We start from the raw sequence: 27491 nt of genomic DNA, 5'->3' as shown, positions 1-27491 counted from the left end.
TCATTTTTTCCTGAGGCTTTGCTTGGGCAAAACAAAAAAGAAGAGTTTCTTTAGTGTCAACATTCCTGCTGATAGTGGATGCTTCTTCACACATTACTCCAGGAAAATACATGTTTCCACATATAGGTTCAAACTGCAGGCAAATGAATGTATAAATATATATTGCACATGTGTTTGGGAATCTCAGATGTTGCATTTTAGTGCCTAAAATGTAACTGATTCTTAAAATGTAATTGATAAAATAGCTGTTTGCCAGGCGACTAAAATGCAAGTATATTGCAGGATTTGATCCAATAAGAGTGCCAGACAGAAAAACTGCCACAAACTCTTTTTTAAAGGGATCAGACACCAGATCTCTCCTGCACTGGCATTACTTCCCAAGTTTAAAGAAATGGTTAGCTTCCATTCCAAAGTATCACAACTGATAAATAATGACTAAACTTGGTCATTTCTATTAATACATTTTCTGAGGGTAAATAAGTGTATAAGTGGCAAGCAGGCTTTAGGTCCAGTCTCTGATTTCCAAATATAGAGAGGGGTTGAGCTAAGAGAAGAATCACAGCCTATAAAAGCTGACGGAGATGAAAGGCTTACTGGTGGCTGCGAGCTGTGAGAGGTAAGTTTGATAATCAGTCTCTCTCCTTCCATCCCCATCCCCTACCCCCTCCCTCCTGCAATATGGGCAACATACTCCAGAGCTTTGGGAGAGATCTCAAAGCAACCAAGTGTTAATTTAGACAATAAGGGCAGCTATACTATAGCTGAGCTTAAAGGCACTTTGCTCTGAGGAGGAATTTTAGGGGGAAGAGGGTCCATTTCTGTAGTGTATTTTGAGATTCTAAAAAATTCTCAGCTGTTGAGGATCCTGGACTCATGAATGCTTACGCTCTCTGCTCCTTTCTAGATTAGACGTCTTATTTCATCCAGTTCCTTTCTTCTTTCTGTTGGGAGTGGAAAATAAAAAGGTGAGAAGTCAAGGTGTGGCGCTATGTGTCCCACCCCTACCCCACCTCCCAAATGACATTTATTGATACTTTTTGTGTGATGCAATTTCATTTTCTCAGTCAGTCTGCTGTGGAGTGATAATAACTGCAGTGCTTCTGTGCTTGTGTATTGAGGAGAGAGAAAGTACCTCCCTATACTTTGACTTTCCTGCCTGCAAATTGTGGGTGAAGGAATGACATTCTAAGAAATAGGCGGGCCATTTCGTGAAAAAACCAATCTCCCATGCACTTATGTTATCATTTTCCGGCATTCAGTATTTGGCGAAGAGACTTACAGCATCTTAAAGATGAACTAATTTAAAATGGCATGAAGTTTTATGGACTACAATCTACTTCATCAGATGCATGAAGTGTTATCTTGAGTTATAGGTGTACATACACATGAGTTGGGATGAGGGGGTTGTGTAAAGTGAGGTCAGAGAGAAATAAAATGTAGAAAAGTACTTAGTTATTTAGTTTTTTTAGTATACTACCCTCTACCTGTAGATCTCAGGGCAGTTCGCAACAGAAAATTACATTATAAAAAACACAAAATGCATAATGAAAATAAGAACAAAAACAAATCAATAATCCCCCCCTTCCACCACACATTTAAAAGGGCATCAGACAAATAACAGTTCTCAATGACCCTGACATCGGTGAGCCAATTAACACATGTATTGTGCTAAAAAAATCCTTTGTCTCAGTTCAGTTCACAAGTGATAGTCAATGTTTGTCACATTCAGAGTAGACCCACAGAAGTCAATGGAACTACTCCTAGCATGACTAATGTTGGATCTTTCCAAATGAAAATGTAGATAAATTGTAATTCATTGGTTTCACACAGCACTCTCCCTTTGAAGGTATTTTGCTCTAGGATGATTAGTTTAAGAACTTTTACAAAGCGTCTTGGAAGGCTGAAATGTACGGTACTCTCATTCTCTCACAGTGGTAGGTCTATATACTGACATTCAGATAGCACCCTACCAAAAACAGCTACTTAGCAGCAACAACAGCACATATCAAAAAGATATTGACATAGGAAGCAGCCCCTCTGGCAGATCCAGATGCCTTGGGTAGTTCAGCTGGTAGAGCATTATTTAATAATAATAATAATAATAATAATAATAATAATAATAATAATAATAATATATTATTTGTACCCCGCCCATCTGGCTGGATTTCCCCAGCCACTCTGGGCGGCTTCCAACAAAGATTAAAAATACATTATAATGTCACACATTGTAAAAACGTCCCTAAACAGGCCTCTTAATCATGGGTTTGAGCCCCACATCGAGTAGAAGATTCTTGCATTGCAGGGGGATGGACTAGAGGACTCTCATAGTCCCATCCAGCTCTACAATTGTATGATTCTATCGCTCTCTGCATATCTACTCTGGAAACACTATCACAGGACCTAATAATGTCACCCACAACTGCAGGGGTTCATTCGCCTCCACATCTGCTAATGTGATATGTGATATGATATCTGCCAACAATACCCATCTGCATTTTACAAATAGGCCAGTCCCTGAATTACAATACATCAGGCACTTGAATGTTATCACTTGTGGAAACAAATTACCGTATTTTTTGCTCTATAAGACTCACTTTTTCCCTCCTAAAAAGTAAGGGGAAATGTGTGTGCGTCTTCTGGAGCGAATGCAGGCTGTGCAACTATCACAGAAGCCAGAACAGCAAGAGGGATTGCTGCTTTCACTGCGCAGCGATCCCTCTTGCTGTTCTGGCTTCTGAGATTCAGAATATTTTTTTTTCTTGTTTTCCTCCTCCAAAAACTTGTGGTCTGGTGCGTCTTATAGAGTGAAAAATATGGTAATTTGTAGGTTTTTATGTGTTCACTGGCTTACCATTGCCAGGGTGTCTGTGTCATCCTGAACTGTTATGTGAATTACCATTGCTAAGTATGTAATTGTCACTATCTATACTTTTTCTGCATTTCATTTCTCTCTGACCTCGCCTTTACAATCCTCCCCACAAACCATGCGCGTGCGCATACACAGACACACACCTCCCTATAACTAAGGAGAACACTTCACACCTCTGATGAAGTGGACTGTAATCTTTGAAAGCTTATCGCCAATAAATGTGTTAGTCTTTTAAGCAGCCACAACACTCCGTTGTTTTCACTGCAATAGAGGAACATGGCTACTCCTCCGGAAGATGTTTAATATGATCTCTTTCCCAAGTGAGATCCCTAATCTCTCATCATCAGAAGCAGCAGTTCCATCCCCTGAAACTGCCTGCAGCAGATGGTGGAGGGTTCTTTGTTTCTCACTCACAGCACATGCAGACACATGCTCCTTCCCATCCACTCAACACAGAGACTGCAGAATTCAATCAACATTCTGCTAAGCACAGGTGCCACTTCATATCTCAAGTAATCTTATATTTTCACAGCCACTACCCCCTTCTCTCCTTCCTCCCCTTTCCCAGTACACAGGCACATTCAACAGCAACACAGACACAACCTGATGAAAGAAAAGGGGGCTTCCATTTACACTGAGTGCAAGAACGCTGAAAGTGGGAGTAAACCAAGTTTTCCCCCTGCCCAGGAGTTCCTGTTACCATCTTACTTGTTCATCTCATCCCATGTTCTGAGCCAATAAAATGTAACTTGGAAAATAGGAGGCACAACAGAGGTGCTTCCTCACCAAAGAACTATGCTTAAGGAATGTGTAGAACTAAAAAAAACCCCAACCCACCCATCTCAGGCCTTGCTGTGACAAGCAACACATGCTAGATGACTAGATTTAAAAGCACTCAAAGAAGCAAGCAAGCCACATTTGGTCTCTTTGGGTGGGTTTGGATGGCTCCAAAAAGAGGAGTGATCCTACCAAAGGTAACATAAACAACTGATTTCTTTCTGCACCAGATAGGCCATTCACAGAATTATAATAATATCAATTCTATACCAAAGTAACTAATTTGACTCGAATATACAAATCAGGCTAAGTTACATGCAATTGTTTTGCATAATTTCTGTTTTCTGTCAAAATTATCACAGGGCAGGATGCAATTGTGATAATTACTTCTGTATTTCATTATTTCTTTCAAATTATTATGCTTCCTTTTGAAACTTAAAAAAAAATCAATGGCAAGGTGCTGCATTCTTTTCTAGATTCCAGATTTTGTATTTGTGCAACTATTTCATGGATGCTAAACTATCCTCACTATTGTTGTTATTTGCTTCAAAATGGCAATTTACTTATATTCATTCTTAATTCTCCTTGGCATTGATATTTTGCCCTTTAACAAAGTTCTTAGGACAGTTGCAGATAAAAATAAAGCAACATAAGAAGCATATTAAGGGCAAATAGGTAGACATAAGTAAGCTAGTGATCTTTCAGGAGACAGAACGATTGGATTATAGAAAACTGAAGGGAGAGTGTGCCCAGAATTTAGTGTGAGCTATCCAATGCCACATATTTCAGGTGTTTTTGAACTTCAGCTCCCATCATCAACACTGGCTTGAGCTGATGGGAACTGGAGTCCAATAACACCTGGGTGACACTAAAGGCAACAACTGTTTTAAACTTGTCCATGTACATTGGCCCAAATCTGAAAGTGACCCAAAGACATCACAAAAATGTCACAAAAAGGTTTGGAATGGGGTGGGAGCAGAACAGGGTGGTGCAGTGCAGTCTTACACGGGCACACTGACATGGGGGGTGGGGGTGGGCGCGGTCTGGGATGTAAGCCCGGTCCCTGCCTGTACATTGTATACCCCTGGCGTAGTACATAATGTCAGGATTACAGAGAAAATGGGAGCTTGTGGGAATAGCTGGACCTTCTGTTCTGCTTACAAAAGGGGTCATTCACGCTGCTGCACACTCCATTAGATTTAGGAATAGGGAGCATGTCTGGTATTGTCTGAACATGATGTCTCTAGTTCAGGTTCCCTAGACTTCCACAGAATAAGGACTCACCCTCCTGTCTCACGTTTAGCTGCAGCAATGAGCAGTGATGCAGAAATGGAGGTTTTTGGGGTGGCTGCCCCCTTTCTCCGAAAATCTGAGAAGGAGCGAATAGAGGCTCAGAACCAACCCTTTGATGCCAAGACCTATTGCTTTGTGGCTGATCCAAAGGAGGAATATGCCAAAGGGAAAATCAAGGGCACTGAAGGTGGCAAAACTACCGTGGACACAGATGATGGCAGGGTGAGTGTCTTTGAAGATTTGGGGTGGAGTGTGGAGTCCTCCTTTTCAATAAACATGTGCTAAGATTTTCCAACTGGATTGTTCTGATCATAATGGGGACAAAATTTGCGAAGCACTTAAACTGCTGGGATGAGCTACTGAAAACATCTCTATAATATGTATATTAATTTTTACACAAAGAGTTTTCGGTCTGTCCTGAAGATAGGTGGTGGTATTATTATCATCATCATCCTACATTTCACCCCAAGATCCCAGGGTGGGTTACAATTATTTAAAACACAACATTAAAAAGTTTTAAAAACTTACAATTATTTTAAAAAATCGCAAAAATAGTGTGGGTCCTAAATATATGCCATCACGATTGAAATAATTTCATTTGTATTGCAAACTTGCATTGTGAAGTAACCATTCCTCATCAAAAGTCCTTCCTTTGCATTTCAGACTCTGACTGTCAAGCCAGATGATGTGTATTCTATGAACCCACCTAAGTTTGACAGAATTGAGGACATGGCAATGCTGACGCATCTGCATGAACCTGCTGTTTTGTATAACCTCAAAGATCGCTACAGCTCCTGGATGATTTATGTAAGTGGTGTTATCCTGGTCCACAGAAAGGAATCCCCAAAGGGACAGAGTCTAACAGTATTTTTATTGGTTTTCATGCAGACCTACTCGGGCCTTTTCTGTGTCACTGTTAATCCATACAAATGGCTGCCTGTCTACAATCCAGAAGTGGTGGCTGGCTATCGGGGCAAAAAGCGCACAGAAGTGCCTCCTCACATATTCTCCATCTCTGACAACGCCTATCAGTTCATGCTAACTGGTACGTATACTTCACAACTGAAAGGGGAATAAGGTGTTATAAGCAGAAGGGAATTGGAGGAACAATCATGATACCATCAGGCTTAGTAAACTTTTATCACATGCCCAGATTTGAGGGAAATTAATCCAGTGGTTGAACCTGTAACTCAGCATATGCCTCTGCAGCATAATGAGCATGCTTCTCCCTTTCCTTTTGGCAGATCGCGAAAACCAGTCTATCCTGATCACGTAAGCAGATGCTTTGGGTTTGTCCTACTTCATATTGCCAAAGTACAATTATAACATAAGTAATGGTCCTCCATTTTTCTTTACATGATGCTTGCTTGCTTTTTTCGTGACAGTGGAGAATCTGGTGCTGGAAAGACTGTCAACACCAAGCGTGTCATCCAGTACTTTGCAACAATTGCAGCTACTGGAGAAGGAGCCAAGAAAAAGGAATCTCAATCCAAGATGAAGGTAGGGCGAGATGGGCTGGCATTAGTGCAAATAAACCTGTGGTTGTAAGCATACAAAAGGCACTGCTGAAGAACCATAGACTCTGAACAACTTCCTGATTGTTACAAATACAGTCATACCTTGGAAGTCAAACAGAATCTGTTCCAGAAGTCCGTTCGACTTCCAAAACATTCAGAAACCAAAGTGCGGCTTCTGATTAGCTGCAGGAACCTCTTGCAGCCAATTTGGAGCCCTGTTGGACATTCAGCTTCCAAAAATAGTTTGCAAACCAGAACAGTCACTTCCAGGTCTGCGGCATTCAGGAGCCAAAACGTTCGGGAACTAGGCTGTTCGAAAACCAAGGTACGACTGTACTCTGTTCTGTTAAGTGATCAGGTCTATAGAATTTCCTTTATCGATTAAAAAACAATGGGGCTTACAGCCAAAGTATCACAATCCACCAAGCCCTGAGACTTCACTTACTGGATCCACATTGGATAGCCTCATGAAGATTTTTTTAAACCATGCTTTTTCTGTAAAATAAGGGCTGTGGATTTCTAAGCAATAATTCATTCATTCTGTGATGTCCTCATGACACTTGCTTCCAGAGCTGTTACAATAAAAAGCTACGTAGCACTTCCAGCATACAGCATCTCAATAATTTTCACGGCAACTGCTGAGAAAGGGAAGTGGTTGAAGAGTATGTTGTTCTTTTTTCTTTTTTTGCATTACCTATCTTCCTCTGCCCGAAACGGGTTGTAAAATGTGGGTATATCCAGCCACTAGTCTAAGGGTGCCTCTAAGGCTAAGCAGTGGGACGCAGGTGGCGCTGTGGGTTAAACCACAGAGCCTATGACTTGCTGATCAGAAGGTCGGCGGTTCGAATCCCCGCGATGGCGTGAGCTCCCGTTGCTTGGTCCCTGCTCCTGCCAACCTAGCAGTTCGAAAGCACGTCAAAGTGCAAGTAGATAAATAGGAACCGCTGCGGCGGGAAGGTAAATGGTGTTTCCGTGCGCTGCTCTGGTTCACCAGAAGCGGCTTAGTCATGCTGGCCACATGACCCGGAAGCTGTCTGCAGACAAACAGCGGCTCCCTCGGCCCATAGAGCACTGCAACCCCAGAGTTGGTCACGACTGGACCTAATGGTCAGGGGTACCTTTACCTTTACCTTTTAAGGCTAAGCAACACAGTACCATGGACAGCAGTCCAGGTGGTAGAAGGGACAAATCATCCCTCACACAGGAATGGTTCTGCATCTAGTTGAGATGCACAGAGAATTTCCTGCTGTTCTAACCACACTTTTGTATCTTGTTCCAGGGAAAAAGGATGTAGTTGGAAAGGCGTGGCCACAAACTGTTTCTTAATTCACCATTAGTTTATTACAGTTTCCTGTCTCCTGTCTCTCTTCCTTTCTTTTCCTCCCTTTTTCATTCTTTCATTTCTTCATTCCCTTCCTCTCTCTACCAGAGCAATTCAAAGTCAAACTTCCAAAAAAACCAAACAAACTGGGAAGGGATCATACAGTAGCTATAAGGATGCATGCAACAGACACCTTCTCACTTTAATCCTTTGAGTCACTTTCAGATCCCTGCTTGGTGTAGGGAATAATGAACACATCACTTGTCCTAAAATGAACAGAAATATGAGTCAAGGGCCATTCATGACCCAGGCATTCTTCACGTTAATCAGACTTAAGGATCTAATTAAGACTTGGTCAAATTGGAGAGTGAAACAAGTTAAGGGGTAGTTTTTCATGAAAACTAATGCGGAAAGCTAACACTTAGCTGTAGAATATAGCATTGTGAGCACAGCATTGTGCCCAAAGTATTGTGTATTTATTCATGTACATTCAATAGCTGTTACATTCAATATTACTTCCATTGCTTTATTATTCACTTTTCAAATATTTCCTTTCCTTTCCTTTTATAGGGGACACTTGAAGATCAGATCATCAGTGCCAATCCCCTATTGGAGGCCTTTGGAAATGCCAAGACTGTCAGGAATGACAATTCCTCTCGCTTTGTGAGTGGTGCATACATTGCAGGATCTAAAAGTCGTTATCAATTTTTTAGCCAATAATATCAGCTGTCTCATTGTTGTGTTTGCATTTCACATCCTGGGACTGATCATGAAGGTGTTGCCCTGGAGGAAGTCCCGCTGAAGAGATGTGGCTTGCTTTGTAGTTGCTGAGAAATTAACAGGCAATTCATATATCAGTTTTACGTAAAGATTTCAAATTCTTGTTTGTCTTTGATAAGTTGTACACCAGTGCCAAGACTTTGAAGTGCTTCAGTAGCATCTTTTCATGTCTTCTAAACTTATCTCATTTTAAGAAAGCAGCTTGCAAATTGATGCATTTCAGAGAAGGAAGCTGAGCTGTGCACATCAATAAATGCAAATAGCCAAAAGCTGGGATTCAGCTCTAGCAGTAGAATAGCATTTTCTTATGTACTTGAGGTTAGCAGACTAGCTTAGGAGGCACAGGACAGGCTGTACATCAGACATATTTGTCCTTCAACACCTCTAGCATCAGTCCTCAACATTTGCCACCTGAAGCAGCTGCTTCACTCTGCCTACTAAGAGGACTGGCCCTGTCTACAGAAATCATTTGTTTATTGAAACAGTTACCATATTGGCCCGAATATAAGCTGCACCAGCAAATAAGCCGCACCTTTAAAATTCAAAGGGAAAAAAGAAAAAAAAGACAATACCCAAATATAAGACGCTCCTTTAAAATTCTGCAGGCACTCACACCCATAAATGGCAAATGTAATAGAAAATCCTACAGCGATATCGTAAAAGCCAATTTTTGTAAGGTCATGAATTTCAGCCGCACTTTAACTTTTCACGGTCGGAATTTGGAAAAAAAAGTGTGGCTTATATTCAGGCCAGTACGGTATATCTCATCTTTTGGTTTTTCAACTGAGCCACCAAAGCAACTAACACCTTCCATTAAAAATAGAAACTTAGCACAGAAAACAATGCCCCTTCCATCCAGAAACATAAGAAGCAATTCCAATAAATAAACAAACAAGCAAAAATGTTAAAATGAAAAATCCATAATAGATCTAATCCTGGTAGTTGTGTTTTCTGAAATGACCTGGATCTCTGTTATGACTTTTTTTCTCTGTACTTTGCAGGGCAAATTCATTCGGATTCATTTTGGTGCCACTGGAAAGCTGGCCTCTGCAGATATTGAGACCTGTAAGTATCCCGATTGGAGCACAGCCAGTCAAATATTAAACCAGGTTTACAAACATTAAATGTGAATCTTTGTTGCAGATCTGCTGGAAAAATCAAGAGTAACTTTTCAGCTGAAGGCTGAGAGAAGTTACCATATTTTCTATCAGATTCTCTCCAATAAGAAGCCTGAACTTATTGGTAAGCAGGGTTCTCATTTATTTCCTTCCTGAATGTCTCAAATTATCTGGTAAAGCAGAAGAGGATTTTATGTTAGTTGCTCAACCAGAGCTACACAGAACTGAGTGGGGAGGGAGAGAGAGAATTGCTCAGAACCATTAACTCTCCTTCTGTATCTTAATCCAAGATGTTATGTGGCGATTATCAGACTCTTCTAATTTCATTTCAGAAATGCTTCTCATTACAACAAACCCTTACGACTACCCATTTATAAGCCAAGGGGAGATTTCAGTACAAAGCATAGATGACCAAGAGGAACTAATAGCTACAGATGTAAGTATAAGTGCTGCTGCTAATATAAATACTGAGTAACAATTTCAGCTAATTGCTGCATGAACTATCTTACAGACGGCTATAGACATCCTGGGCTTCACTGCTGAAGAGAGAGTTGGAATCTATAAACTAACTGGGGCAGTGATGCATTATGGGAACATGAAGTTTAAGCAGAAACCACGAGAGGAGCAGGCAGAGCCAGATGGCAGTGAAGGTAACAGATCCCTGGCATACAGCATTAAAAAAAAGCCAGTTTCCAGATCTCATTGGGGGGGGGGGGCGGAGAGAGAATTTTCCCATGAGGTGTGCAAAGCATCCCTGGAAAGATTTCACATTAAAAGAGATTATATACAGTTCTTCCTCAGCTTTTGGCAATTAATCTGAATCACTCTCCCTGTCATAATTTCAATGAGTAAATTACAATTGCAGCTACAACTTTAATTGAGACTATCCCATTCTCAAATGATTATTGCTTTCTGGCTGTCCTGAAAGAGTTCCATCCATATTTGCTTCTCATATGTTGTTTTGTAGAGGCTGACAAAGCAGCTTATCTGATGGGCCTGAATTCTTCAGATTTACTGAAAGCCCTATGCTTTCCCCGAGTGAAAGTGGGAAATGAATACGTGACCAAAGGTCAAACAGTGGACCAGGTGAGGCCATGCATCAGATCAAAAACATTTATTAGCTTACGTGAGGGGCTCTTACTCAGGCAAGGTACATTTCTTCCTTTCAGTATGCTGCTTAGTAAGGACTTACAAGTTTGGGGGAAAATCTGTTTTCTCCTGGTAACATCCATCCCAGCTAGATTAATGCCACTGGAGCACTATTCAGAAGAGGTCACACCAGCAGGGAACCCATAGGGCATTTGCAGTGCTTTGGGATAGATAGAGAGGAATTTCTGGTGAGATGAGACAACATCCACATGACACCCAGTACCATCATCATCTTTTTTCAGGAAGCCCTGTGGTAAAGCAACTTGTATTCCCCAACCCAACTTGGAAGGAGAAGTTTGAAGCAGAAAGATCAGATATTGAAGCTACTCACCTCTTGTGGTGGGTTTCTGAGCTGGGATCATTCAGTTTCCATCTTAACTAGCTAACACTATCATTCCTGGGTCATTCCATATCCTAGGCCAGACAGTGATTCATAGAATCACAATTGGAAGGGGCCACAAGGGTCTTCTAGTCCAACCCCCTGCAATGCAGGAATATTTTGCCCAACGTGGGGCTCAAACCCACAACCCTGAGGTTAACAGCCTTATGCTCTACCAACTGAGCTCTAACAACTTGTGCAGTGACTTGTTTCAGCAACGTTGTTTAACTATGTAGTGGCCCCTAACTGTCTGGACTGTTGCCTGCAGGTGCATCATGCTGTCAATGCCCTTTCCAAATCTGTCTATGAAAAGCTCTTTTTCTGGATGGTACTTCGCATCAACCAACAGCTGGATACAAAGCTGTCCAGGCAACACTTCATTGGGGTCTTAGATATTGCAGGCTTTGAAATCTTTGAGGTATGTGGACCCATTGCAACTTCTTGCCTCTCTTGTAACAGCCAAATTAACTGCCTAGGCTGAACTTGTTCCAGAAAGTCAGCTTTATATAAATGTATTTTGCCTTGTGCACTCTGTCCCAGAGCATGGTTGTAATGGGTGATATGGGGAGCTGGGGAAAGGGAAGAATAATTTCCCATGCTCGCACCTTCTCTTCCCTTTTGGAGAGGGACAAGTTCCTCCCTAACCTCAAAGAGGTACCATTAATTAAGAAAATATTCCACTATTCCCTTCTGCATTGCCCCCTTCTTTCCTCTAAAAATTGTGAAGAATTAATTCTAAAAACTGCTTACCTGCGTACCTTTGAAGCCAAAGCCATCATATTAACATAATATATTCTGGTGTTAGTTCAACAGCCTGGAGCAGCTCTGCATCAACTTCACCAATGAGAAACTGCAACAGTTTTTCAACCATCACATGTTTGTGCTGGAACAAGAGGAATACAAGAAGGAGGGGATTGAGTGGACTTTCATAGACTTTGGAATGGATTTGGCTGCCTGCATTGAGCTTATTGAGAAGGTACATTTGCCATATTGTCTTGCAGTGGTGGACCTTGATTTTTGAGGCCCTGGAACTTGAACTGTTATTGGGACCCCTTCACGACCAGCAACAAGGTCTGGGTAGCCGCTGTTATCTTCCTCAATGGGGTTGTTCTATGACAGATATGTGTGTGTGTGTGTGTGTGTGTGTGTGTGTGTGTGTGAACTACTACATCTCAGATTTTGCTTAAAATTGCTGTACTGTGACACTTCACCTTTACAACATCTGTGCTACTGACTCTCAAACTTTGGAATTGGTGAAATACATACAGCAAAAAATTAATCAGTTTGAGTCATGTGACTGAAACTGGATCTACTAGATCCATTTTTTTCAAAGCAATGTGGAATAACGTCACTTCTGGGACCCCTCCGGGATTAGGGCCCCTGAAGCTTCAGCTTCATTAGTTTTATAGTAGATCCACCCCTGTTGCCTTGTAAATAAATATCTACTTCATAGAAATATATATTTGAAATAAAACTTGTTTGTTTTTCCATTTAGCCAATGGGCATTTTCTCCATCCTGGAAGAAGAGTGCATGTTTCCTAAGGCAACTGACTCTTCTTTCAAGAACAAGCTCTATGACCAGCATCTTGGAAAATCTGCTAATTTCCAGAAACCTAAGCCTGTCAAAGGCAAGCCTGAGGCCCACTTCTCCTTGGTCCACTATGCAGGGATTGTGGACTACAATATCGCTGGCTGGCTGGAGAAGAACAAAGACCCTTTGAATGAAACGGTTGTGGGACTCTATCAGAAATCATCCATTAAGATTCTGGCCAATCTTTATGCTGCCTTTGCTACCATAGAGGATGGTATGTTATCTTCATCTATTACAGAGTGGTCCAACACATGGCCCTCAAGGCCATTTCTGGCAACATTTGATGCACCCCCCAGTTCTCATGCTGCCTTCCCAAAGCTGGCTAAGCAAGGCACTGGACTTTGGGCAGGAGGTGTGAGGGCTCTGATAGGGTCCTAGAGTCCTCCCTCCTCCTTCCCAAAGCCTAGTTAGTGCTTTCCCAGCTTTGGGAGGCGGTGTGAGGGCTCTAGAACCAAGCCAAAGCCTCCTCCTCAAAGCCTGGTGCCTCACTTAGCCAGCTTTGGGAAGGCACTGCAGGGACTTGGGTGTGTGTGTCAAATTTTGGCCTCACTCCCCACCCCACCCCTGAGACAAGGCAGTGTGTGGCCTGTAGGTTCCGTGTCTTTTGGCCCACTTGGTATGAAAATTTGGGCCACCCTGATCTATTATATGTGGCTTAAAATTGTGTGACCTCTTGCACTGACCATGGTTAGAAGGATAGCCAGAATGGCTGACCAGAAATATCACCAATTGTACTTACGTCTTGTTTTGCAGCTGAAAGTGGTGGTGCTACTAAGAAGAAAGCTGCCAAGAAGAAGGGGTCTTCCTTCCAAACTGTTTCTGCACTTTTCAGGGTAAGGCAGGTGCCCCGCTGCAATAAATATATTTTCGTAGAAGCAAATCTCATTAATTGGATAGTCAATAGTTTGCATATGTGGTGCCATTAGCTCAAATGGTGGACGGCTTATAGATGTGCCTAAGAGCATATATCACCCAGTGATGCATTTGACTTTGATCCTTTGTTGGAAACTGAATGCTGGACTAAACTGATCATGCATCTGAGGTGGGTACATTTTTTAAAACAACACCAACAACACACCCCAACAATTTTGCTTTTTTCATGTGATCGTCATCTACTTAAATTACAAAGGGATCAGAAAGTATAATAATTGGAAATGATAAAATAAACAATATTAAACGTGTGCTTATGGGTATTAAGCTTGTATATAATAAGGTTTAGATCTTGGAGTGGGGGGTAAGTACAGTAAATGTAACAAATAAGTTAATCTTGTTTCCATTTTTGGGGAGCAGACCTTATTAGCCTACACATTTCAATTTTATTTTAGGGTATGTGGAAGAAGAAGAACATTTGTAAATAAATATAATATGGCTCTTTTTATAATAAAATTTTAACAGCATTTAATATAAATTTCCAAATTACAGGAAAATTTGAACAAACTGATGACCAACTTGCGGACAACTCACCCACATTTTGTGCGCTGCATCATCCCCAATGAAACTAAAACTCCAGGTAACTAAGACAATCTGACATCAATTTCCAGCAGGAGTTCAGTCAAGTATCAGGGAAAGCTGCTATTTAGATTTTCTCTTCCACAGGTGCAATGGATCACAGGCTTGTTCTGCACCAGCTACGGTGTAATGGAGTGCTTGAAGGCATTCGAATCTGCAGGAAGGGATTTCCAAACAGAATCTTATATGGGGATTTTAAACAAAGGTCTCAGCTACATTTATTGTGATCTTCCTAATTTGCATTGAGGCAATTTGTTAGGAAAACACTGTCTAGAATTCTGGATAACAATGACACCTGTGCCTGCTTGAGCATCACTTTCTATACTATAATTTAGATTCAATGGGATTTTTTTGCAGAAAATATGCTTTTTAATGCTGCCCTGCCCTCACTGTTTTTGCCTGGGGAACTTCCCTTTAGGATTTTGTACAATACAAATAAATATTTGGATAAAAAGTATCGTAGCCACCTCAAACTAACCACAATCTTGCTGCCTATTTATGGGCAGTTACCTAAGCTGTTTAGAAGTGTTTGCTAGTGGGAAAGAGCTTCTTCCTTCTCCACTGTTTAGAGCGCTAAAACCTGTTTGTGTTTAAATGGACAGATACCGCGTTCTGAATGCTAGTGCTATCCCAGAGGGCCAGTTTATGGACAGCAAGAAAGCCTGTGAGAAACTGCTGGGATCTATTGATATTGATCACACCCAGTACAAATTTGGACACACCAAAGTAAGCACTTCTCTGTGCTGAGAAGAGTACAAGCAGTGGCTCTACTTGGGCAGCGACTATACTTTGCCTTCTCTTTTTAGGTGTTTTTCAAGGCTGGGTTGCTGGGCCTTTTGGAAGAGATGAGAGACGAACGTCTAGCATTGCTCATCACTCGCACACAAGCTATGTGCAGAGGGTACCTCATGAGAACAGAATACCAAAAAATGGTGGAAAGAAGGTATCATGTTTCTCCCCAGGTTTACACCAGGGAGCTTCACTTTGCTAGATGCAGAGCCCCCCCCCTCCCGCCCTTACCTTGACTCCCCAGAAGTGTTAGAGGAAAGATACCCTTCAAATGATATTTTTGAAACACTCCTTAAAATTTCCACTTCTCCTGCCCCCCCCCTCTGTGTTGTGCCTATGTAACCCTATCATGCTGCTAAAATCTCCTTGGGCTATAGGAGCAGACCTCACCTCTTCTGTTATACATGGAAATGCTGGCAAACTGAAACTAATTGCTCAAGCTGCAATCCCAACCTCACTTACCTGGCAGAAAGCACCAATGGACTTACTTCTGAGTAGCTATGGTTGGGCTACAGGTCTCTTGAAATTCTGTTAACTGTAGGTGCTAAATCAGCTTTTCAGAAGAGGGGTGATGCACACTATTTTGCTCAAGTTAAGGGAGGAGTGGGCAACCTCAGGCTTATCTGACCCTCTCCACCCATCCCTGGGCCTGCTTTGCATCCTTCTGAGTGTTTTTGCCTGCCTGGAATGTGCCCTTGAACTTCAATTTGCTTTCCTCAATGGAGGACAGGATGTGTATGGAGAAACTAGCCTACTGCGCAATTGCAAAATTTCATTGCTGTATCTCAGGCATGTCCAACAGGTAGATCGCGATCTACTGGTAGATCATGGGGTGTTTCTGGTAGATCCTGGTGGATCTTTGGCCCCTCAGTGATCCCCCCCCAAAGAAAGCTCAACAACTTTGTCTTCCTAAAAACAAAGCTCAAAAACTCTGGCTGCCCCCAAAAAAGTTCCACAACTGTGTTCCATCAATGACTAGATCACTGCCAGTTTTTTTATACTGTGAGTAGACTGCAGTCTATTGGGAGTTGGATGTCCCTGCTCTATCTAGTTTTGCCTCTAGCCCCATCCACCCTCTGGCATGTGGTCCCAGAAGGGAATGTAGCCCCTGGACTTAAAAGGTTTCTCCACCCCTGAGTTAAGAGAACTAAATGGTCAAGTAGTTGCATATTCATTTAATTATTTGCAGGCGAGCCTCTTGAAATTTTGCAGTTTTAGCCTCATTAAGGAGCTCCCGAGCTTTGCTTAGGAAAACTAACTTTCCGCAATGAGTAACTCTGTGAATTGGTTCCATCACAGGGAAGCTATCTTCACCATCCAGTACAACATTCGCTCGTTCATGAACGTCAAACACTGGCCTTGGATGAAGCTGTTTTTCAAGATTAAGCCACTGCTGAAGAGTGCAGAGGCAGAGAAAGAATTTGCCAATATGAAAGAAGAGTTTAAAAAAACCAAAGAAGAACTTGCTAAATCTGAAGCCAAAAGGAAGGAACTGGAAGAGAAAATGGTCTCTTTGCTGCAGGAGAAAAATGACTTGCAGCTTCAAGTGCAGTCTGTGAGTAATTCACAAATATCTCCCCATGGTTAGTTTTAGGAAATGTGGTGCTCTAAGCAAATTATTAAATTATCACTATCTCATCAGGCTTTTCCCTCTCCCCGTCAGTCAGCTGTCCCCAGTTGAGATCTCTAGCTTGCGTCAGCCGCTTCACAGCAAGCTCCCAGTACTCTGACATGCCACTACTTACCCTGCTGCCCTTCACATCCATCTCAGGCTGTTCATGAGCTGCCTTTTTCTGTTATGGGGCTGTTTTGCCTCATGCCACGCTCCTTCCTATTGCTGTCATCTTGCATTTGGCCTGTCCTTCCTTTGTTTGCACCTGGCACCCTGGGCAGCAGATGACCAGTCACCTTTGCTGTAATTGAGAAGGAAAAGCCCTTCCATCAGTTACTGCAGGGAAACTTGCTACTGCTAGGTAGCTGGATTGCCTATTGGCTGGATCCTTTTCAGATCCTTGTTTCCTTCAGCCAGAACAGTTACTTATGCTAAGTTTGAAGAATAGCCAGTTAAAGTCAAATACACTCTCTCTCTCTCTCTCTCTCTCTCTCTCTCTCTCTCTCACACACACACACACACACACACACAGCAACCCACCCTGAATTATTCTCAGTAAACAAGAGACATTAAATAGCATACAGTCTTAGAGGTCATACTGGCACCACAAGACTCCTCCCTTCTTCTTTTGTATTGCATTTCCTTTTTGGCTATATAGGTACAGCACAGATAATCCCATCTTGAACTAATTCTAGAGTGTAACTTGCTATATATATATATATATATATATATATATATATATATATTGACCACCAAATCTTGAAATCAAACACAGAGATGGAAGATAAGGTGTAAATATAGTGGGAAGGTGGAACTGATTATGATGTTGGATCTGAATGGTCCATTTTGCAAAAAGATACGCACTAATGGGCTGAGATGCAAAGACATGCTTAGGAATTTCTATGAATTTATGTCCAGCTGGTGTGAATTTTATTTGTTTGTTTTTTCTTCAATCCCCTGGAACAGAAAACATCCCTCATGCCATAACAGAAACTGTCTTTGAAAACCTTCCCTCCCTTTACCAGTTTTTAAAGCAGCATGTCATGTGTGGCTGTCATTTGACAAACACAAGTCTAAAGCCACCTTGATGACCTGGAATTGGTTTGGATCCCAGTTATGAAGATAAAATGGAGAGAAGTCAAAGCTTTTAGCTGCCTTTAAAGGGGGGGGGAGCAATTTAGAAAGTGGTATACTGTTATACTTCCTGATGGAGTTGAATGATAATACATATGATACTTTTTTCTCTAACAAGGAAAGTGAAAGTTTGGCAGATGCTGAGGAAAGGTGTGACCAGCTGATCAAAACCAAAATCCAGCTGGAGGCAAAAATCAAGGAGCTGACGGAACGAGCGGAGGACGAAGAAGAGCTGAATGCAGAGCTGACAGCCAAGAAAAGGAAACTGGAAGATGAGTGCTCCGAACTGAAGAAAGATATTGATGACCTGGAGTTAACACTGGCTAAGGTTGAAAAAGAAAAGCATGCCACTGAAAACAAGGTAACCTTTAATATTGCCTTCAAAATGCCGTTTCCCATTCTATCTGCCAAGATATTCAATTGCCATATAAAGTTTTGAAAAATTGTCACACTTTTCAATCTCATGTTACAAACTGCTAATTTCTTATATAAAACGGCTTCCCATCTCGTGCCTCTACCTCTGCAATTAAAGACAGGAAGTTAAGGACAAACATAAAGAGTAAGCTTACAATGATCCTAGTTTAACAGTGTCTGTCCTTAATCAGTATTTCAGCTGATCTCAACACCATCAACAATCTTATGCTGTGTTTTGTAGGTGAAGAACCTAACAGAAGAAATGGCAGTTTTGGATGAAACTATTGTGAAATTAACCAAGGAGAAGAAAGCCCTCCAAGAGGCCCATCAACAAGCTCTTGATGACCTACAAGCTGAAGAAGACAAAGTTAACACTCTCACTAAAGCGAAAACCAAGCTGGAGCAGCAAGTTGATGATGTGAGACAGCTAATCCCAGTCATTCTTGAACTTTGCATGATATTTTTTCATTATGACTTACTTGCTTTGGACTGGATTGTTATAAGCTGCCTTGAGTTATAGCTATGTAAAAAGGTGGTATACAAATGAAAATGAAACATCTCTAAGTTAACAAAGTTTGTTTTTGAGCCTGTTAATGTGCCCAAGTGGAACTTGCACATAACAGGGCACAGGGCTCTCCTGCTAACATACATGTTTCCCCCTGAATAAGCTGGCTTAAAGGTCCCTGAGTTCAGAGGAGATCCTCTGGAAGCACATCATTAGCAAAACAATAGTGGACAAGGAACACTACCCTTGCACTGATATTTGTGTGACAATGGGGAAGGAGGATTCTGAAGGGTGTTGGAGGTTTTTTTTGCCTCTCATCTTAGCTGGAGATATACACAGAAATGCTCACTTTCCTGCTAGCAAATGTCCATTCCCTGCAAAGGGGCTCACTTCATACTTTGTTAATATTGAGTTTAACCCAAGGAATTAGTAATTTCCCATTATAAAAATCTCTGAGACTGGCACTAACATTAAGCTTTTGTTGCAGCTGGAAGGCTCCTTGGAACAGGAAAAGAAAATCCGCATGGATCTTGAAAGAGCTAAGAGAAAGTTAGAAGGGGACTTGAAACTTGCCCAGGAATCCATAATGGATCTAGAAAATGATAAACAGCAGCTAGAAGAAAAGCTGAAGAAGTATGGAAATCGTAAATTGTAGTTGCATATTAAAATATGTTTATGGGGTAGCTTTTTAATTAAACTGCCTCTTCAATTCCTTTTTAGGAAAGACTTTGAGTACAGTCAAATGCAAAGCAAAATTGAAGACGAGCAAACTTTGGGTATCCAGCTGCAGAAGAAGATCAAAGAACTTCAGGTATAAATTGTTTTCTTCATTCTAGCATCCCAGTTCATTTTCACTTGGTAACAAGAATTAAAATGTCTGGTTATAAATAATCTTTGATACGTAAACGTGATATAATGAAACATGCCCTCCTTGTAAGACTGAGTGCAGACTTCAGCACACTTTTGTGCAGATCTACCACCCATTCGGGTAGATGCTGGTATATGCCCTTAGCATAGTAACTGCACCATCATAACCCACCCTTAAGAAAGTGGGTACATTACAATAAAGAGGAACAATGCCACAGCATTCTTGTGCAACAAATCTGTACATTTTTACACATCAAACTTTATTCGATAAGAAAAGTGACAGGAAAAAGCACTACAATGTGTGTGGTAACTACAGCTAGAAGGTGATGTTGTATAACCTCTACACAATTTTTGTACAAAAAATGAATGCTGAGTAAAGCAATGAAAGTAAAGCATTGTCTGGAAGCAATGAAAGACAGAAGTTTAATAGGATTAATTTGTTTCAAGTATATGTTGGGTAGGACACAAAGAATTAGGACCACAGTGGCTCCATTTTCAAATTGTTGTTGTTTTCAGCAGTTTGTTTTCAACAGCCTCATTACATTACATTACAATCTATTTTCAAATGTGTGTCTCTGAAGCAGCTCTTCTGTGTCACTATGCTTCTCATTTTCACCTATGACCAGTACAACCCCCAATCTGACTTTCTGAAAATATTTCCCAGTATATCCCTGGTTTTGTCCTTTGCTCCTTGCAACTCTCTCACCCTTGATACCAAAAGTCTCCTGATCCCTTCCACAAGGGTGTCACGTCCCATTTCGCCTCTTGAGGTGGAATAGGAAGTGCTGCCTTCTGCCGCACTGCACCTGCTGAAGCACCCCTTTCCTATGTTGCTGGAAATTGGCACCAATGCCAGCATTGCTTCTCCACCAGCAGCAGTGGAGGTGTGGTGCCTGTGGGGGCACTGCTGCAAGGGCTTCCATCACCTGAAGCAGCAGTAGGCAACCTAAGGCCCGGAGGCCAGATGTGGCCCAATCGCCTTCTAAATCCAGCCCGCGGATGGTCCAGGAATCAGTGTGTTTTTACATGAGTAGAATGTGTCCTTTTATTTAAAATGCATCTCTGGGTTATTTGTTGGCCCTGCCTGGTGTTTTTACATGAGTAGAATGCGTGTTTTTATTTAATATGCATCTCTGGGTTATTTGTGGGGCATAGGAATTCGTTCATATATTTTTTTCCAAAATATAGTCCAGCCCACTACATGGTCTGAGGGACAGTGGACTGGCCCCCTGCTGAAAAAGTTTGCTCACCCCTGACCTGAGGTGCCTGCTTCACTCTGCTTTATGGGCAGGCCAGCCCTGCTCTTCCACCAGTTTTCCCCATTTTCCTCACTGCCCTTTTTACTTGGAATTTTCTCCCTGAAAATGTAATGTCTCTTTTTCTCCAAATCCCGCCTTCCAAATTCTCCCGTTTTACAAAGCCTTTGCCTTAACCTCTTGAATTCTTATTCGCAACTGCAGCCTTGTCCAAGTACATGTAACTGCATTTTCTCGCATTTATTTTAGCATCTTCCACCTCTCCACTGTTGATTTTAGATTGTGAGCTCTTGGTCTCTCCTTTCCTTATCTCTCGTTCTTTGATTTATGAACCTTTGTGAAGCAGCATCTTCACATAACCAACAACTTCATTATCAACTACTGGTAACCATAACCGCTTCCTCCTCCTCCTCCTCCTGTGTAGGCTCGTATTGAGGAACTGGAAGAGGAGATTGAGTCTGAGAGGGCAACTCGGGGGAAGGCAGAAAAGCAGCGGGCTGAATTGGCGCGTGAACTAGAGGAAATCAGCGAGAGGCTTGAAGAAGCTGGAGGGGCCACTTCGGCCCAGGTTGAAATTAACAAGAAGCGGGAGGCAGAATTCCAGAAAATGAGGCGTGACCTGGAGGAATCTGCCCTGCAGCATGAAGCTACAGTTGCAACTCTCCGCAAGAAGCATGCTGATAGTACGGCGGAGCTTGGGGAGCAAATCGATAACCTGCAACGTGTCAAACAAAAGTTGGAGAAGGAAAAGAGCGAGTGCAAAATGGAGATTGATGACCTGGCCAGCAATCTTGAGTCCGTTACCAAGTCTAAGGTATTTGAAAGTAAATTTGAGTAGTTCTTCACAGTCCAGACTACAAAATGTACATTCCCAGTTGTGAACAAAAAGAAGAAATGTATCTCAAATATTCTGAAAAGGTGATCTTTTGCCCAGCAAGGTCTTTGAAGCGGATGATTTTTGGGCAGAAACATATAAGCCCTAGAAGGAGGCACTTGAACCAAAACTCATTGGGCTAATTCATCCATTAGCCCATTCATCCATTTCAGCATTTTTGAGATGTATTTTTCTTTGTTCACAATAAAGTCTTCCTTTTGTGTGTGTTTCCTTTTGACGTTCTCAGTAAACATATACAAGACATGACTGACTGCATAATGTATCCTGTTTCATTTCACTTCTGACTACCACAGGCTAATTTAGAGAAAATGTGTCGTACATTAGAGGACCAGCTCAGTGAAATAAAGGCCAAATCTGAGGAAAACCAGAGATCAGTGACTGATCTAACAACACAGAAAGCCCGTCTGCAGGCTGAGTCAGGTAAGGGGGAAAACAGTGGGGATGCAAAATGCAAGCAAGGGCCATTCCAGGGCTTTCTTTCCATCATTTGCTTCAAGGTGAACGGTTTTTATTATGTTCTGTGGAATCTATGCAATGTCTCATGTTCCTGCAACACATTTTTAGTCTGTGCTTCTGAGGTTAGCTTTCAGAAGCACCAATAAAAAGCACAAACCAGGCTTTCACGGGGCTAAATTGGTCTAAATTCAAGTATTCTGCTGGCAGAGCACTGAGGTGATAATCTGGTGGTTGAGTGTGGAGGTAGATTTTCATTTTTTAAAGAGTATTCTTGGAACTTTAGTCTAGCTTGTTGCTGAAGTAATAAGCTGAATAACCGGTGCAATGGCAGATGAAGAGAAAGCAAAATGTTAGACTAAACCTCTGAATCCGTATTGCAAATGTCAGGCTGAGCCCTGGAACATGCGGGCTAATAAAACGCGGAAGGGAGTTCATCTGATGGCCATTTGTATGTTGCACAAAAGAGGGAACACAAATGACTTGCGCTCCTTCATTTTGTGCTTCTGGTGCATCTTGCAAGCTGCTCCTTAGTGAGAAATGAGCTGCACCCACACTTTGCTCACAACTATCTCACCATGGGAGCCGCTGTGCACACTTCTGCTTTGTAAGATGCACTGAACATTAAAAAAAAGAGGCATTCAAAACTGTCTCCAGCAAATTCAGAGTGAATTTCAAGCATCACTGAGCCGCAAACCCCAAGTCCAGTATAATAGGGATTAGACTTTTTTGTTGGAGTGTACATGCAGGTCCTGTTTTACGACCCCAATGCATTTCCTGGAAAATGTTAGGTGTGTCTATATATAACCAGTCCACAATTTCCATGGTTTCCTATGGAAACATTTCTAATGCAGGAATTGTCTGATATCTTCCCCACCTCCATGGTTTCTTCTTGAAACGGCTGCAACTCATCAGCAAAAATGAGACAGAGGGAAAAACTGATTTGTTCTATCTCTCCTGCTCCCTGATTTGTCCTATTTCCCCTGCTCTCCGATTCATCCAGTCTTGCTTCCCACTCTCTGTGGTTTCTGCTTGAAAATGGCTGCTGCCAGCCAACAAAACACAAAAAACCAAGGAAGTGGGCTGTTTGGATAAGTGAATCTGTGGTGCATATAGCAAGGTTTGGGCATAATTTTTAAGTGTGGATGGTGGGACCTGTGTGTATTTTCTAGGAAGGTTCATGCCCTGCTACTTCTGGACTAGCAGATCTGTTAAAGGAAGATTGTTGCAGGGGGGTAATTCTTAAAGGCATAAGGTTAACAGAACTCACACTGAATTAAGCCTGGGAGATATGGAATCACACCTAAGGTTATAGTGAACATCACCGTTATTAGCAAATTAAGAATTTGTCTTCTGTGGTCACAGGTGAACTGGCACGTCAGCTTGAGGAAAGGGAGAGCATAATATCCCAACTTTCCAGAAGCAAGCAAGCATTTACTCAGCAAATAGAAGAACTAAAGAGGCACCTGGAGGAAGAGAGCAAGGTATTCATAAGTCTAGGCTGCTGGGGAACATTTCTCTTGGTTCATTAAAAGGAATACATTAACACAGGAAGAATTTAATTAATGAGTGGGGATGTATCTGTTTATGGAGTCAGCAGAAACCATGACTACATCATACGAATTAATTATATCTCATGCTATCAGGCTAGGTCTACAGATGCACTGGGAATAACAGCACAATCCTATACATCTACTGAGTAGTAAATAGCATTCAGTTTGGTGGAGTAAATGGGTTTGGATTACAGTCCAAGACTCATTGAACTCATTCCTTAGCAGATATGCACAGAATTGTGCTCCAGTTTTTAATTTTCCTCATATCTGTCAAACAAAATACCAACTCACTTTTTGTGGCTATCAAGGTACCTTTTTTAAAAAAAATATATATCTAAACATTTCAGGTGTAAGTATTACTGGCATAAACAAATATTTTAACTCACTCCAGATCACTATGATACTATCTTGTATGACACTGTCACAATTAGGTAGCCTACCACATACTACAGCAGTGAGTCTGCTGGTCTTGCAGGCGACATGATTAATTCACAGTAATCCAAGACTTGGAATACTTTCTTGGGCACTCGTAAGTCTCTTCAGTACTGTAAACTGCTTGAGTTTTGTATGAATAAAGTAGCCTCTTGCTTCATCCTGACTTCTGTCAGGATAGCTTTACTCTGAGATTATACACGCAAAACATCACAGGCATTGTTCCAAGAGCACCAATGTAAGAATCTATGGAATGAATTCAGTTATAAATGGATGCATGGTTTACGGTTCTTAGGCGAAGAATGCACTGGCTCATGCCTTACAATCTGCTCGCCATGACTGTGACTTGCTCCGTGAACAATATGAAGAGGAACAAGAAGCAAAGAGTGAACTCCAACGTGCCCTGTCTAAAGCCAACAGTGAAGTGGCCCAGTGGAGAACCAAATATGAGACAGATGCCATTCAACGCACAGAGGAACTGGAAGAGGCCAAGTAAGTGTTGGGGGTGAGAAGTGGCATGCGAATAAGCCATTTTTTTACACATTACATTCAACCACATTTTATGTTCATAACAGTAACCTATCCATGTGGGGAGACCACTACAAACTGGGCACTTGGTTCCTCATTCTTAGATGAAGGGACAAACATTTATGATCTTCAGCATATATTTCAGCACGGTGGAAATCATGAAAGTGCTGGGATTTATAGATGATAGTACCCATGTGACTGGATTTTAGTCCAATTAATTCTGTCACATTAAAGAATAAACTAGAATTTGACAACATAACTTTCTGATTAAAATATGACACCCCTCCCAAAGGCCACATTTTAATTAATGATGTTGCCAAAATGCATAATAACCTGATTCATAATATGAATTTACTTGGACTTGCCTATCAGTTCTACAAGCATGCAGGTGGCTAAGATACTGTAAACTACAGGTAAAGGTAAAGGGACCCCTGACCATTAGGTCCAGTCGTGGCCGACTCTGGGGTTGCGGCGCTCATCTTGCTTTATTGGCCGAGGGAGCCGGTGTACAGCTTCCGGGTCATGTGGCCAGCATGACCAAGCCGCTTCTGGTGAACCATCGCAGCGCACGGAAACGCCGTTTACCTTCCCGCCGGAGCGGTACTTATTTATCTACTTGCACTTTGACGTGCTTTCGAACTGCTAGGTTGGCAGGAGCAGGGACCGAGCAACGGGAGCTCACCCCGTCGCGGGGATTCGAACTGCCGACCTTCTGATCGGCAAGTCCTAGGCTCTGTGGTTTAACCCACAGCGTCACCCGCATCCCACTGTAAACTATACTGTGCTACTAAGGGCAACCTTAGTAGTTAAAGGGGCATCATCATTACAATCTGACTTCTTTAAGGAAAAAGCTTGCTCAGAGGCTTCAAGAAGCAGAAGAACAAGTTGAAGCTGTGAATTCCAAGTGTGCTTCCCTGGAGAAAACAAAGCAGAGGCTGCAATGTGAAGTGGAAGACATGATGGTGGACGTTGAGAGAGCAAATGCACTAGCAGCTGCTCTGGATAAGAAGCAAAGGAATTTTGACAAGGTGTGTTTCTCCTCTATAGTATCAGCCCTTAGATGAGAAATAGACACTCTTCGTCTCAAACTAGCAGATACACTCCACTTGCTTCTGAATCTGACTCTCACTTCTACCTACTACTACTATTATTAATTATTATTATTATTATTATTATTATTATTATTTATTACTTATACCCCGCCCACACTGGGCAGCTTCCAACAGGAGATTAAAAATACATTAAAACATAAGTCATTAAAAAAAAGGGTCCCTAAACAGGGCTGCCTTCAGATGTCTTCTAAACATCAGATAGTTGTTTATTCCTTTGCATCTGATGGGAGGGCATTCCACAGGGTGGGAGCCACTACTGAGAAGGCCCTCTGCCTGGTTTCCTATAACTTTGCTTCTCACAGTGAGGGAACCGCCAGAAGGCCCTCAGCGCTGGACCTCAGTGTCCGGGCCGAACGATGGGGGTGGAGACACTCCTTCAGGATTACTGAAATATTTAAGCCCATTCTCTGATGTCAGAGGGACACCAGCAATTTGGCTGAGATTTGAGGAATGAGGCCATCATGTAGAGCCCATAGCCTGTGACCCATAGCCTTCTGTGACAGAAGGATCTTACAAATGTGTGTCTGTATTTGTTTATTAATGGGAAACCATTCAGGTTTCCTGATTCAGGGATGCATCACCCCTGTACTTATGCCCAGCATGCTTAACATGGTTCTGGGCTGTATGACTACTTTGCTACTGGGAATTGGTCTGTGATGGCTGACTCACAGTTATGTTAAGATCCCAACTTTCTTCTATCATGGAACTTGAGGCGGCACATATAGAGTACCTAGGAGTTGTTCCATCCAGGCATGAACTAGAGTTGCTGCTTAACTTTAACAAGGTAGATGTGTCATGTGCTTTCCGACCATGCCCTGGGACGTTCTTCTGCTCTGAGGTCAAGAGTGCTATTGGTTGTTTGAGAAAAAGATTGTCAGAGGGGGACAGAGAGTGTCAGCTGGGGGACAGAGAGTGGTAGCTGGGGGAATTGCAGTGTATAGTTTTATCGGCCAAGGCTTCCTTTACTTTGTTTGGATTTCCCCTGGCACAGAAAATAAAGGGGTAGAGAAACCCGCTGTGAACTGTCACTGCCTTCTTCCTAGTGATGTCCAGAACTGCTACTGAGAAGGCTAGTTTAGCAAAGAAAAATCATAGCAAAGAAAAATCATAGGCAAATATAACGGCAGCTAACTAACTCAAACACAATGGATGTTAAGATTTTGGCAGAATGGAAGACCAAGTATGAAGAGAGCCAGTCAGAGCTAGAAGGTTCCTTAAAGGAGTCACGCTCCTTGAGCACTGAACTTTTCAAAATGAAGAATGCTTATGAGGAGACACTAGATCAGCTGGAAACAATCAAGCGAGAAAACAAGAACCTACAGCGTAAGTTTCCTTTTTTGGCCTTCTTTCTATTTGTTGGTTATTTTGACTCTAGCAATGATCATTCACAGTGCAGAGGATCTCAGGAATATGCAAGGATTGCCAACTTTTTTCTGTGCCTTTAGCAGTGGTACAACAAGCAGAAATTTCCTCATCACTGCACCTCCATATCATGGAAGCTGCACTGATTCAGAAACTGTCCATCTTTGCGCAGAACTGTGACTAAAAATCAAGAGAAGACTAAGGCAGGTGTATATGTTCTTTGTCAGATCATAGCACATTCTAGCCTTAAGGACTTTAAGAAAATATTAGAGTTAA

The 27491-nt window shown here is 41.9% G+C and overlaps 1 protein-coding gene across 1 annotated transcript in view; it reads left to right on the top strand.

The window, feature by feature from the left end:
- The first annotated feature begins 876 nt into the window (after window positions 1-876).
- Window positions 877-27491, top strand: part of LOC114590694 (myosin-3) — a 32181-nt gene continuing 5566 nt past the window's right edge. The window contains exons 1-31 of the mRNA XM_028717082.2: window positions 877-965; window positions 4950-5161; window positions 5603-5746; window positions 5828-5984; window positions 6184-6211; window positions 6325-6439; window positions 8348-8440; window positions 9559-9622; window positions 9701-9799; window positions 10008-10111; window positions 10187-10325; window positions 10643-10761; window positions 11472-11621; window positions 12009-12179; window positions 12699-13008; window positions 13548-13627; window positions 14217-14304; window positions 14391-14508; window positions 14906-15029; window positions 15110-15246; window positions 16392-16647; window positions 17957-18199; window positions 18494-18670; window positions 19245-19390; window positions 19478-19568; window positions 21305-21694; window positions 22069-22195; window positions 23594-23712; window positions 24509-24705; window positions 25586-25769; window positions 27011-27176. Of these exons, the coding sequence (XP_028572915.2) occupies window positions 4958-5161; window positions 5603-5746; window positions 5828-5984; window positions 6184-6211; window positions 6325-6439; window positions 8348-8440; window positions 9559-9622; window positions 9701-9799; window positions 10008-10111; window positions 10187-10325; window positions 10643-10761; window positions 11472-11621; window positions 12009-12179; window positions 12699-13008; window positions 13548-13627; window positions 14217-14304; window positions 14391-14508; window positions 14906-15029; window positions 15110-15246; window positions 16392-16647; window positions 17957-18199; window positions 18494-18670; window positions 19245-19390; window positions 19478-19568; window positions 21305-21694; window positions 22069-22195; window positions 23594-23712; window positions 24509-24705; window positions 25586-25769; window positions 27011-27176 (4540 nt within the window). The 5' untranslated portion in view covers window positions 877-965; window positions 4950-4957. The remainder of the gene's footprint in view (window positions 966-4949; window positions 5162-5602; window positions 5747-5827; window positions 5985-6183; window positions 6212-6324; window positions 6440-8347; window positions 8441-9558; window positions 9623-9700; window positions 9800-10007; window positions 10112-10186; window positions 10326-10642; window positions 10762-11471; window positions 11622-12008; window positions 12180-12698; window positions 13009-13547; window positions 13628-14216; window positions 14305-14390; window positions 14509-14905; window positions 15030-15109; window positions 15247-16391; window positions 16648-17956; window positions 18200-18493; window positions 18671-19244; window positions 19391-19477; window positions 19569-21304; window positions 21695-22068; window positions 22196-23593; window positions 23713-24508; window positions 24706-25585; window positions 25770-27010; window positions 27177-27491) is intronic.

The sequence above is a fragment of the Podarcis muralis genome, chromosome 2 (assembly GCF_964188315.1).
Source record: "Podarcis muralis chromosome 2, rPodMur119.hap1.1, whole genome shotgun sequence".
Taxonomy (NCBI): Eukaryota; Metazoa; Chordata; class Lepidosauria; order Squamata; family Lacertidae; genus Podarcis; species Podarcis muralis.
The sequence above is the reverse complement of the archived record's forward strand: the minus strand, read 5'-3'. Positions and strand labels throughout refer to the sequence as shown.